We start from the raw sequence: 14,172 nt of genomic DNA on the forward strand, positions 1-14,172 counted from the left end.
GTCATTTGGGCTGTAGGTGTGAGCAAAATTTCACATGGGTACTAAAATGGGAAAATCATTTTATATCCTTCAATTATTTTTTATCAGTGGATGGTTCTCAATGCAACTTCGCATGCCAAAACTTAGCTGACTGAGTAAGTTGAATGGTAAGTCCATCCACTGGGCTAAAAGTTAGAAGCATATCGAAGTATTTTCACTGGAAACACCGCTTTATAGTGGTTACTGCTGTGTAATACCAAGAATTCAGGTTAATGTTTATATATCTTTGTAACACTGAGTGCTGGAGAATGTAGGAAAAGTGCCCCTTTAGGACACAGCCACCACCACTTTTTGCTCACTGGCACTGAGGTTTCTCATTTGAGGTGCACTGTGTTCCTGCTAAACAGGTCCCCAGAGCCACTGCTCTTTCCTAAACAAGGTAAAAGGTCTAATTGCACACAATTAGCACCCACTCTAAGGCCCTAATAAATGGATTCCCTTGTGCATACGCCCTGGGCACTAGAGAGGGTCCCTAATAGTGCAGCATGTATTATGCCACGCTAAGGGACCCGTCCCCTAAAAATTGCACACAGCTTCCAAGTGCAGACTGTGTGTCACGGTGGAAGCCATGAGTAGAAACATGTGTGCCATGCCCCAGTCATACATTCAAATATATGCAAGTCACCCCTAAAGCAGGCCTTGGATTCCTAAGGCGGGGTGCATTACACTTGATGTAAGGGCAGATATGCCCCTGTTCGGCTTAGTTCAATTAGACACTGCAAGTCAACAGGAAGCCATCTTAAGGAATTTACTGGACAATGGTCTACATACGTTACCGAGCTACATAATGGCTTCACTGCAACCTATGGTGTTAACCACATCGTCTTTAAAAAATCCAGACGGATGGCAGTGTTGGATTTATTAAGACATGCGCCCAGAGGGCATCTTAGAGGTGCAGCAAAACCTACTAGCCCTCTAGCATGCGGGCTGACTGCTATAGATCAGCTCACTGTAGGAATCTGGAGTTCTTTATAGATGCCCCCCCCCCCCCCCAACATTTGTCCCCCCCCTTTTAGAACTATTAGATGCTGGTTTTCGACTGACAGTGCACTGAGGCTGCTAACCAGACCTCAGTGCCAGTGCTCTTTCCTTAAAACAATGTATGTCTTATTGTAACGCAATTGGCAAAGACTTTAGCATCCATGTAAGTACCTAGCAAATGGTACCCCTGGTATTTAGGGCTTGAGTACTAAACACGGTCCCTTATGGACTATTTCTTATGCCACCCTAAGGGATCCGCATACAAATTGCACTCAACCTCCCATCGCTGACTGCGTGTCAGGGTTCAGGCCAGAGTCAAAGCACAGTACACTCACTGTGTGCCTTGCCAAAGTCACTGCATGTATTATATGAAAGTCACCCCTACAGCAGGCCTTTACAGCCCTAAAGCAAAGTCATATGAAGGGTGTGTGCATGAGTAGACAGGCCTCTGTGTTGTCTAGTTCTATTACTGGATATTACAAGAGACCGGGCAGCAATCTTAGAACTCGTACTGGACACTGGTCACCACGAGTGACCCAGCTACATGATGGCTGAACATAAAATAATGGTGTTTGGTATCAAACCCCTCATCTTAATAAAGCCATACTGATGAAGGTATTGAATTTATTATGCCATGCACCCAGAGGGCACCTTTGAGGTGCCCCATGTAACCTACTAGTCCTCTAGTGTGCTGGCTGACTGGTATTGACCAGCCTGCCACCACAGATGAGTTTCTGACCCCCTGGAGGTGAGAGCCCCGCTCTCGGAGGTTAGAAATGATGCCTGCTTTGGCAAAAGATGTTATTACCTCCACCAACAGGATGGCTAGTAAATCTGTATACCAAGGCCGTGGACTTCAAAGTCCCTACTGCCTTTGATATCCAACCCCAGGTTCCCCCAGACCTGGGAGAGGCAACCCCCTGCCCTGAGGCCCATGTGGCACCAGGAAAGGCAGGGAATTAGACATTAAGGAAGTGTGGTGCACTTGAAGGCTGGACACACAACTTGTGTGTAGTGGAATTAGGATCTCTGGGACAGGGTGATGCCCACTTCCCACAGGAAGTGATCATCTAGGAGGCGTAGTGACTCAAGGGTAAGTAGCCCATTGGCTACTACCCTTCATCACCCTTAACACCCCTAAATTGAAGATTTAGGGCAGCCCCTGACACCAGGAAAGCAGATCAAGTCAAGACTCAACTACTACAGATGAGGAAAGAAGGACCAAAGAGAACACGAGCTGAAAACCTGGACCAAAGATAGGCGCAAAACCCTGCCAGCTTGACACCCTCCCTAAAACCCTTGGTGGACTGCCTGGCACCTCAAAAACCAGGAAAGATCTCCCTTGGAGCTGATTCCCTCCCTCTGCAGACACAGTTTGCAAGGTCCGGTACTCTGTCCCGTTGTCCATCGGGCCCCCTGACTGAAGAACGAGCCAGGAGGAGTCTATTTGGAGCCCAGGAGGTCAGCCCTGCCACTTCACTGAAGTCACAAGACGCTGACCCCTCCCGGAGGCTCCATGCACTTAAACCTAGGGTATTGGACCTTTGAAGCAACCACGGCTTGTTGGTGGTCCAATTTGGTTCCAACAGCACCAAAGCAGACCTACCATCGAGGGATGTCAGGATCCACAAGGCCAGTGACGAGAGTGGTCCCACTGCCCTGTTTCCCCTCTTCACCGGGTCACCAAGATCCAGAGTAAGTCTCTGACCACTGTGACCTGATGCCTCAAAGTACCATTAAACCTGAGCCCCAAAGCCAGAGTCAGAGGGAGGTGACAGTGCCCATAAAGTCCTGACACCCTCTGGAGCAGAGCCCAGCCCTGGGTGTGGCAGCCTAGTCCCTCAGCCGCTGCCTCCAGCCTCTGTTGCAAGAACCGAGAGCCACGAGGATATACAGCAGCGCGACCAGACGCCTTAAAACACCAGTGCATGAACCCCCTAGCCAGAGTCAAGTGGACAGATGGTGACCCTCAAAACCTGACCCCTCTTCCCCTCCCCCCTCGGAATCACCCAGTCCCCACTTACAACCTCTTATCCCCAGGTCCATTTCCCATTAAAGTGAATGTGAAACCAGAAGTTGTAAAGAACCTCTGCACCAGGATGCCCCAGTGTCTCCCGAAATGAAGTCTTGGTGCTGCCTCGGACCTTGCTCAATACTCACCTTAACTCCTTAACACTGGTCCTATAAGTCATTGCTAAGTCCCTGAATGCAGTATATGTTTATTCCCCATAGGATAGCATACCCGCCTGAAGCCACACTAAAAGTGTGTTTCGCTGTGACTTAAAAACTGATAACTCGAGAAGTACTTACCCGCTTATGGTGATCTTGGTGTCTAAATTAATGTAAAAATATGTGTTGTTTTTATAAATTGGTGTCAGATTTATTTATTGAGTGTGTGTCTCGCTTACTGGCTCTGTGTGTGCAATAAATGATTAACACTATCCTCCGATAAGCCTAACTGCTCTACCACAAAGAGCTTTTAGGGTTATTATTTTAACCCCGTCAGTCAATAAGGGTCCTCCTGGACTATCTACATAGTGTCCCCTTATATTGATACACTATAAAGAATGCCAGCTTCCTACACCCGCCACCACAGACATGTTTCTGACCCGTGGAGGTGAGAGCCTGTGCTCTGAAATCAATGCATGCTCCGGAGGAAAGTGTTATCACCTCCTCTAGCAGGATGGCTAGTAAATCTGCATGCCAGGGACTTCAAAGACACTGCTGCCTTTGGAATGCGACCCTGGCTTCCCCCAGACCTGGGAGTTGCCACCCCCTGTCCTGAGGTCCATTTGGCACCAGGACAGGCCGGAAATTAGCTATGCAGGTAGGAATGGTGCACTACCAGTCTAGTCACACCAGTAAGGTGGACAGCCTGATGTACTCCATGAAAAAAGTGTTTCCACCATCTTGTTTTTGTGGAACTAGAAACTCTGGGGAAAGGTATTGCCCACTTTCCACAGGAAGTGGTCATATAGTGGGTGTAGTCACCACAAGGGTAAGAAGCCCATTGGCTACTACCCTGCGCTCCTCTAAATGCCCCTAAATTCAGTATTTAGGTGGCCCCTGACATCAGATTCCTTTGACAAAAGAAAAACAAGGACAAAGAATAGCCGAAGAAGTGACAACTGTGGGCTGCTGGTGCACTTTGGTGCAAAACGCTGCCTGGTTACCCGTTCAACTGTACTTGTGGTTGTAGGTAAGTGTCCCTTTTTTGACATAGTCGCCCCCCTTTTTACCTGGTACCTGATGCAATTTTGACTGAAAGTGCACTGGGTTCATGTTAACCAGGCCCCTAATGCCAGACCTCTTTCCCTAAAACTGTGCAATTGTTACCCAATTTTGCAATACCTTTGGCCCCCATGTAAGTCCCTAGTAAAATGGTACCCCTGGTACCTAGGGTATGGGTACCAAAGAGGGTCCCCAGGGGTTAAAGCATGTAGTGTGGCACCCTCAGGGTTCCCTCACCAAGCACATGCAGACTGCCACTGCAGGCTGTGTGATTGGTGCAGCTAAAAGTGAAACGTGCAATGTCCCCTAACACTGCATGCAATCTATGTAAGTCACCCCCCACAGCAGACCTTACAGCCCTAAGGCAGGGTGCATTCCCACATGAAGTAGTTATATAGGGGACACAGTGACCCCAGGGGTACGCTGCTCATTGGCTACTACCCTACACTCCCCTAACACCCCTAACACCCTAAATTCAGTATTTAGTGGAGCCACTGGCACCATGAAATCAGATTCCTGCTAACCCGTGAAGGACACTCAAAAGCTGCAAAAGCAAAGCCCAAGGAAGAACCACCTGACTTGGCCCCAGACTTGCCAGCCTGTCCACTGTTCTGCCCAATTCGCACCAAAGTCAACTCGTCCTGCAAGCTGTTGTGCCTCCAAAAGCCTGGAAGGACTGCCTGCCTTCAACCAAAACCCAGGAACTCCTCTGGAGCAGCAAAACAGCTTCCCTGCATCGCGAGGGTGGCACTCCAAGAGACCTGAGAGGACTCCTTACCACTGGAAACCCAACACCTGAAAGCATCACTGCACCCATGCTGCCTAGCCCGAGCTGAATTCGGCCAACGGTGCCAACGTGGTCCTCCAGAGAAAGAGCCCCCCTTGGACTTGTCCACTGTACACTCCGCAGGCACCCTCAACTGCAAATGTTACCACTGGAGAAAAACAGACGCCACAAGACACCTCTGTACCGGTTGTCCTTGGGCTGTGGAGAAAAGGACTTGAGGTGTCCCCACGTCCCCAAGCAGCTTAAGACTTGAACCCACCTGTTGGTTCTCTTCAACTGGACTCCCAGTCCAAACCTGCAGCCTCTCTTCAACCTGACCCATCCCCATTGACTACCATTGGGCACCCGACGCTGTGCTGCACCTATGCACCCAGCCGCCCCAGTGCTGCCCGTTGTGGCCTGTTGGTGAGGCCTTGGATCTTGCCTCATACTCAACTCAAGTCCAGAAGATCGGCCCCAGAAAACGCTGTACTATAAGTGAATGCAGTACTTGTTTTCCTCCATAGGGTAACATTGCCGCTTCTGAAAAATGCACAGTCAACTTTTGAAAACAAAGTATTTTTCTTGCAAAACGTACTTACCTGATTGTTTTGATTCTGGTGTCTAAATATATATATAAAGATACTTGCTATTTTTGTAAATTAGTGTGGATCTGCTTGTTGAGTCATCTGTCTCATTTATTGACTGTGTGTATTTGCAGATGTCCAACACTCCTCTTTGATAAGCGTAAAGCTGCGCGACCACACAACCCCCTAAATGTGCATCTTGGGATTGCTAGAGCAAACCCCCTGCCCACTAGTAAGGGACCCCAGGACTCTTTGCACGATATATCTCATTTTGATATATCATAAATAGCCAGCTTCCTATACTGGTGTTGTAAGTGACCTTGCTCCCCCAGCACCCTTAAACTGACAGGGGACACCCGTAAACTGTCTGCAGGGACCCCATTGCAGTACAAGTACTTCTAAATCTTTCCTGCGCAAAGGCGCATTTGCAAATTGAGATAGAGCAACAGTACTTGCCTTCTTTGAAGTTTTTCTGGTGCTGAAATATAACAAGTATCTGTATTTCCCTAAACGTTGGTCTCAAGTTTCTTCGTACATGTCTAATTTATTGACTCTGTGTTCAACAAATACTTAGCACTACCCTTTGATAAACCCAAACTGCTCGCCCACACTCCCCCAAAAGAGAGAATTTGGGATTACTACTTTTAACCCCTGTAAATCAATAAGGGTATCTGCACCATCTGCATAGGGCCCCCATACATTGGTACACTAGATAGACAGCCAGCTTCCTACAGAGAAAATCTCAGGTCAATATTTAAAGTGCATCCTCTCTCCATCACCATCATATGCTCCGTACTTGTGATCCAGAATGTAAAAACACCATGCCCTGAAAAAGGGTCAAAAGAGCAGGTCAGCATTACATGGCTTCCAATGCTCACCTGACATGGATCTGACCCTGTGACGGGTTCCTTTTGAATCTGGTTTTGCTGCTCCAGTTTGGAGTTTTGCTGGAGCCTCACGGACTTGAAATGGACCATCAAGCCTAGAAGGTGAGGAGAAAGTAATTATTTCTGACAAGCAATAATGCTTACTTCTAGGGTGTAAAAGGTAGAACTTTTTTAAACCAACGGTTACCATAACAGACTCATGTACTGTGTTAAGCTGATAGACTACTGAAAGGAAAATATGTACGTGTGTTAAAGAACGTTTCCAAACTTTGTCACTATGATACTAGAACTACATTTAAAACAATATGTCCATCCCTGCTTACTTTGCTCAAGAACTTTCAAGACCGATGTGCAGGCTATAATAACCAATTCACTAGGATATTAGAGCAGTTCAAAGTTAACAAAGTTCAATAAACACCTAAGGTCATCCTGCACTGGATGGGGTGCCCAAGAGGGAATAGGTTCAAAGGACTTTAAAAGGCCATGTGAAAGCTCCAAGTCAGATTTATAGCAGATGTGCAGGCCGAGTTAGATATTACGGTGGGTGCAGTGTTTTTGTACATGGTTGAGGTGGGCTACATAGAACGGTTGGGACAGAAGAGGATTTTGTTGCATAGGTGGGGAACAAAGACAAAGATAAGCATTGTTAAATGGCATCGTAAGAGGTGAGATGCATTGGGTCCTGTGATGGAGTACCAATTTAGAAGACTGATGAAATGGGTAAAACTGATGAAATGGGTAAAACAGGAGAAAGTATGTTTTACCAGTCGTGAGTGGGGAGTTCTTTTGTATCTAAGCCCAAAAGGGTCCTTGTGCCTCTGCCAACGCTGGTAGTGACTGTAACAAGTTTGTTACCGACAAGCCACGTCTTGGTCCTTCCTCCATCCAACAGAAACTCTCCAACTGGTGACCTGAACAGAACACAAAACATTTGAGGGGTAAGTAACAGGAGAGCCACACAGAATAAATCACTTACAGCATAACAATATTGCCAGTCAACAGGTGACCCCACCACTACCAAAAACAACATAACTGCTGTTGGAGAACAATGGCTCCAAGACCTTTGATAAGCCATGGACCCTTCTGCAGATGGAACTGTATGCAGCTCTAATACTGGATATCATGGTTTATATCATTCAATAGAGACATGGTGCTCAACCAAATTATACAATCTCCTTATATGCAGACTTCCTTTAGTCTAGATCTGCAGTGACCATGGAGTAGGTACTTTGTGCAAAGACCAGAAAAGGAGAAGGCTCTCACGAAGCTGCAAAGTTGTCACAAGCTGCTCTAGCATTTTCCATGGATTCATAAAATAAGTATTCAGATGACACTTAGTGAGACTGAAATTTGAATTCTGGGTTTTGCCTAAACAGCCAGATGCCGGGGCAACTTTCAGGTTTAGAAAATACCCAGATTAGCCACTGTTTTCAAGTTTCCTACATATTCCCCGTTTCTCAAAGAAAATGTGAGCAATGTACATTCTTGCCTGAAGGGTAAATAAAGGACCTCTTTCTGCGTGGTCACCCACCTCCAGGTACTTGGCTGATGCTGCCAGTGTTTTAACTTTCTCGTGCACTGGGACCTGCAGTCTAGACCCCGGTCCATGTGCTCTAACCCACAAAGTCCATGTAGAAGTGGCAAAACCTGATTGGCTAATTTAACTTACTTAAAGGTCTCTAGTATAGGGTATAAGAGGTACCCAGAACTAGTAAGATAAATGTCATTAGTGGACTGCAGCACTTCATTGTGCAACCACCATCGTGACAAAATTAACGAAACTCTAAGCCCGCCACTGCAGCCTAGTCAGGCAGTTTTAAACAGCCCAATTGACATGTCAAAACAAAAACTGTTTTGCCAGGTCAGTGTACTTTTTATTAATAATCCAAAACCTATGGAAGGCATACTAATTTTAAAAGATAAGCATGTTTCCTTCGTGCTAAATGAGCCCTGACAGGTAAAAACATGAACTTAACATTGTCCCTGTAGCAAGACAGATGGTCCCACTGGTTAACATGGAGTTTTAGCCACCGCGCTAATTGCTAACTTCCACCACAGATATTTCTCCAGGGTGTCAAATGAATCGTTACATTAACGCAGACCCACTGCTGATATAGAATTAAAGAAAACATTTAACCGGTTCTGTGCCGAGGACGTAATGGTTACGTACTGCGGCACAGTGCTGCTGTGCCCAGGACGTAACCATTACGTCCTGGGCACCCAGCCCAGAGGGAGCGCTAGCGCTCCCTCTGTGGGGTTCACCCCCACACCCCCAAGTCAGGGATGGAAGGGGAAGCCCTTCCCCTTCCACCCCCGACCCCCCCCACCCCCCTCCCACACCCTCTGCGCGCTGATTGTCACAATGCCTCCTCCTTCGCGCTGGAAGCTCAGCATCCAGCGCGATGATCGGAAGAGAAATGCAAAGCATTTCTCTTCCGATCACATGGAGGAGGCAGAGAGGCTTCAAAGGGAAGGAAATGTATTTCCTTCCCTTTGAAGTCTCTCTCTGCGTTTTGGCAGCCGGATTGAAAGCAATCCGGCTGTCAAAACGCCCACTAGACACCAGGGATGTCTTTTGTAAAAATGAAAGTGGCATGAGGGAGCGACCCCTTGGGCAAGGGTCGCTCCCAGGGGGGTCATTTTTTTTTAAGGCCTTTTCTGACCCCCCCTGGGGGCAGATCGGCCTATTATTAGAAACCTCTAGGCACCAGGGATAAAAAAAATTGTTTTTGTTTTTTTGTTTTAGGTGTGGGGAGCGACCCCTTAGGCAAGGGTCGCTCCCATAGGGGCAGAAACCACTAGACACCAGGGAGTTTTTTTTTTTGTTCGTGAATTTCACGTAAGGGGAGCGACCCCTTAGGCAAGGGTCGTTCCCCTGGGGGGCAAATTTATTTTAGGCCATTTCTGCACCCCAGGGGGGCAGATCAGCCTATTTTAATTAGGCCGATCTGCCCCCAAGGGGGGGCAGAAATCACTAGGCACCGGGGAGTTTTTGTTGTTGTTGTTGTTTTACAGATGGGGAGCGACCCCTTAGGCAAGGGTCTCTCCCCTGGAGGGGCAAATTGCATTAAGACCATTTCTGCCCCCTTTGAGGTAGAGGCCAAAATCCACAGGTAGGCACTTTGCAATAAACACCTCTGTTTTCTGTGAAAAAATGTGATGTGTCCACTTTGTGTTTTGGGCCATTTCCTGTCGCGGGCGCTAGGCCTACCCACACAAGTGAGGTATCATTTTTATCGGGAGACTTGGGGGAACATAGAATAGCAAAACAAGTGTTATTGCCCCTTGTCTTTCTGTACATTTTTTCCTTCCAAATATAAGAGAGTGTGTAAAAAAGACGTCTATTTGAGAAATGCCCTGTAATTCACATGCTAGTATGGGCACCCCAGAATTCAGAGATGTGCAAATAACCACTGCTCCTCAACACCTTATCTTGTGCCCATTTTGGAAATACAAAGGTTTTCTTGATAGCTATTTTTTACTCTTTATATTTCAGCAAATTAATTGCTGTATACCCGGTATAGAATGAAAACCCACTGCAGGGTGCAGGTCATTTATTGGCTCTGGGTACCTAGAGTTCTTGATGATCCTACAAGCCCTATATATCCCCGCAACCAGAAGAGTCCAGCAGACGTAACAGTATATTGCTTTCAAAAATCTGACATTGCAGGAAAAAGTTACAGAGTAAAACGTAGAGAAAAATTGGAGATTTTTTCACCTCAATTTCAATATTTGTTTTTTCAGTTGTTATTTTCTGTAGGAAACCCTTGTAGGATCTACACAAATTACCCCTTGCTGAATTCAGAATTCTGTCTACTTTTCAGAAATGTTGCGGTTTCTGAGATCCAGCATTGGTTTCATGCCCATTTCTGTCACTGACTGGAAGGAGGCTGAAAGCACAAAAAACGTAAAAATGGGGTATGTCCCAGTAAAATGCCAAAATTGTGTTGAAAAATTAGGTTTTCTGATTCAAGTCTGCCTGTTCCTGAACGCTGGGGAGCTGGTGATTTTAGCACCGCAAACCCTTTGTTGATGCCATTTTCAGGGAAAAAAACACAAGCCTTCTTCTGCAGCCCCTTTTTCCCATTTTTTTGAAAAAAACTAAATTTTCACTGTATTTTGGCTAATTTCTTGGCCTCCTTCTGGGGAACCCACAAAGTCTGGGTACCTCTAGAATCCCTAGGATGTTGGGAAAAAAGGACGCAAATTTGGCGTGGGTAGCTTATGTGAACAAAAAGTTATGAGGGCCTAAGCGCGAACTGCCCCAAATAGCCAAAAAAAGGCTCGGCACAGGAGGGGGGAAAGGCCTGGCAGCGAAGGGGTTAATAGAAAGGTGACTTTAGAAAATCAGCACTTTGTTACCCACACCTTTGGAAGCCTTTTCAGTTTATCTGCAGCAGTTATCACTAGAGACAAAATGCTGTCCATCCATCCCCACCCCCTGAAGTGTAAAGTGCTCCAAGGAACAATGAACAAAGAATTGCTGAAGGGAGGAGGTGTGACATCCTCCAGCAAGATGACTACTGGGTGGTGGGCACAGATGGCCCAGCTTCAAAGAGGCTATTGTCTCAGTGAAGCAAATGGCAATCACACCTGTGCCGACTCACTCCTTTGTGTAAGAAGACAGGCTGCCATCTCCAGAGGGGGAAAACCCCACAAAAAGCTTCAATTATTTTTTTCCACAAGTAGTGGTTCATTATTCTGGGTACACCTCAGAGGAAGAAGCCATCTTAGGTATGGGTAGATAGGGATATCCTTGGATTGTTTGGCCAAACCCGCAGGACACAACAAACAGGGAAAGGTTGCCCCATTGGAACAATTGCCCCATTGGCTAGCAAGTCCTCACCTCCCACAAACATAAGACGGCAGAACAGTGGCACCCCAGACTCACAGTCCTCAGATCACTACTGGGCATGAAAGACTGAAGGACTGCCCTGATGCACCTGAACCCCGCAAAGAGAGGCTGGACTAAAGACTGGACTACACCTGCCTGTGGTGTCCAATCATGGAAGTTGCCCAAGTGTGCCAGAATGAAATGAGTAACCCCAAGAGTCAGTTGGCTAACTCCATGTTACAGTTACAGGGCCACAAAAGCTGACGGAAGCCTGCACTTGAGAGCCCCAGCTGCCCACTGCTAGGAGACAGAGTACAGACTTGGTGAATCCCCAAGTCTGTGGGACCCATGGCCTTCGATGTGGACCATGGTCCTTCTCCAAGAAAAGACACTTATGTAGACAACATCTAAAGACTGATGTAACCAGGGACCAGTTGACAAGTAGCTACCGGACCTGCACTGACTTCACTGTGACATTATGGAAGATCGATTGCTGAGGCTGAAGATGACCCTCGAAGTCTGTGGACCACGAGGTGGAGCAAGAAACACTCACCACATCTCTTCCACAGTTCCAGTATCTATGGCATCTTCAGAGCATCCTATATCCACAGCTTCAGGACCACTTCTTGGATGGAAGCGCAATCCTGTGGAAATCTATGAGGACTCTAAGACTGTTGGACCAGACACTTAACGTCCTTCTGCACCAGTGTGCCCTTTGACTGGATCCCAGCACTTTGTGGCCAATCCAAGAGAAGACTAGTAGCTGTGCTAGCCCATTGGCTCAGGAACCACAGCACCAATTACAAATATTTATTGGATCTTTAAAAAAATCATATCTCCACGTCCCCTCAATAGACTTTCTGGTGGCTTTGGTATCCAAATTAAGATAAAATACACTAGTTTTATATATTTGTTTTTTTTATTGTGCTTTTTGTCTTACCTGTTTTGGTACTTCTAAATGCTTTACACATGTTCATTTGATGATAGGCTGCTCTGTGCCACAGCTACACAGGACTGAGCTAAAGGATTTGTTTAAGAAATCTAACTGGACCTGATAGAGATTGTGACATTACCTAGTGAGATCTCACAACTGCACCACATAATAATCTACTTTCTACGATTCCATGACAATATTTGAAGTATATAAATTTGTTAGAAATTATCCCTCCACCCTTCATTCTTCCCTTAACTAACAAGTGTATCCTTTTCTGTAAATCAGAGGCCAGTGCTACAGCTTTTGCAGCCACCATAAGAGCTTACCACCAGACATTTTTAATCATGTAGTACTAAAAGCAAGCTATCCCATTCCTTTGATGCACTGTAAATGGATTCTAATGCAGCTGCCACCAGTCTATGGTACCAGATTACAATGAACTCAATCCAGGCCTCCCTTTAAATTGTGAAAAAGTGGCCCTCTGTTAGAGGTTACATTGTGGACACCCAGTACTAGAATCGTCAAACACAAACAGTGGTTTCCAGTGGTTTCAGGACAACAAACCCATAATGTTACAGGTCTCAACAGGTAAACTAGATTGACCAAAAAGTTCAGTTCACACTGCTTGCTAAGCAAGCCCTACCTCTTTGGAACAGCAGTGAAGTTGGAGAAAACATATCTGGCCATCATGTCCAGGCAAGTCTCCGTGAGCTCCAGGTGCAAGTTCTTCAAGCTATCATCTGCCTGGGACATGGAGCTTTCATCTGCAGAACCCAAACTGGAACTGGTGATAGACGTCTGCATCCTAATGAAACAAAAGTATATCGTAGGGGAGAGCGACTTAACACAAAACATCCTGAAAAACTGACTTGGGAATCTGCCATCTGTATGTCACGGAGGGGAAACCTTGTGGCTCAAAAGATAAGTATACATCTTCATTTGCTTCTGGAATTTGTGTGCCAAATCTAGTGAAAGCCCGCCATAACAGGTTCACAGATCAGAGCAGACCAGTGGTTCCAAACTTTAACTGATTGCAGATCAAGTGCAATCAGTTTGTAACTTGATGCCTGCCTGAGACAAACAGTCCTGTGGAAAAATACTTCAGTCATGTAAAATTCTGACGTTTGTATTTTCCTCAGTAGTTTGTGGTGGGACAGACAGATAGCAGATTATCAAGTTACAACAGAGGTTTCTTCATATGGCAAGGAAACAGGCCCGTCATGCACCTGGAGACCTGAATCATTCAATGCAGTGAAAGAAAGGTTGCATTCTAAGGGTGAAATGTCAACTGGCACACAGGATACTTCAGCAAAGACAATAAGCAAGTGTCAGCAGTGCTCCTTTACAAAGTGCAACTCCTAAGGAAGCCACAAATTAAGTACATTTTACATAACTTGATAAAAGAACAAACCTCTCTGTTAGAACCAGTATACAAAAACTCTGCTCTGAGAAGATATTCCTTTAAAATGGAGCTCAACCCACCATAGACAAAGTACTCATCAATTTTCAAAAGGGGAAGATATAGAAAAGGGAGCAGAAGTTAAAGTTAACTCCATGCAAATAGTCAAACTTTAACATGAAACAAACTAAAAAAAGAACGCAACCTTTCATTCAGATTTTGGCCTGTTCATTTTTAGTAACAGTCATGAATAATAAATACACCAGTTCATAAAAACCACGATGAAACGCTATTATTGGCCTATGTAGATTTAAAAGCCAACATCAAAATGTGTACTTCAAAGGGATACAGTCTAAGCATTTTCAACCAGTGTTATGAAAATAGTATGGTTACGGATATCACACTAGATCTATGGATTGCATGCAAGCACAGGCAGCATGCAGTATCAACCCACCCATTTACTCCATCCACCAAGTCTTTGCCAGCCCTCATTTCTCCCCGGCCATATGGTTCA

At 45.9% G+C, this 14,172-nt stretch overlaps 1 protein-coding gene across 4 annotated transcripts in view; it reads right to left on the reverse strand.

Annotated features, from left to right (window-relative positions):
• The window catches only part of TSC2 (TSC complex subunit 2), a 239,697-nt gene that overhangs the window by 86,940 nt on the left and 138,585 nt on the right, over positions 1-14,172 (reverse strand). For all 4 annotated transcript variants that reach the window (XM_069209751.1, XM_069209750.1, XM_069209749.1 and 1 more), the window contains 3 exons: positions 12,903-13,064; positions 7,256-7,402; positions 6,483-6,586 (listed from right to left, as the gene is read on the reverse strand). In XM_069209751.1, the coding sequence (XP_069065852.1) occupies positions 6,483-6,586; positions 7,256-7,402; positions 12,903-13,064 (413 nt within the window). The remainder of the gene's footprint in view (positions 1-6,482; positions 6,587-7,255; positions 7,403-12,902; positions 13,065-14,172) is intronic.

This window comes from Pleurodeles waltl, chromosome 10 (assembly GCF_031143425.1).
Source record: "Pleurodeles waltl isolate 20211129_DDA chromosome 10, aPleWal1.hap1.20221129, whole genome shotgun sequence".
Classification (NCBI taxonomy): Eukaryota; Metazoa; Chordata; class Amphibia; order Caudata; family Salamandridae; genus Pleurodeles; species Pleurodeles waltl.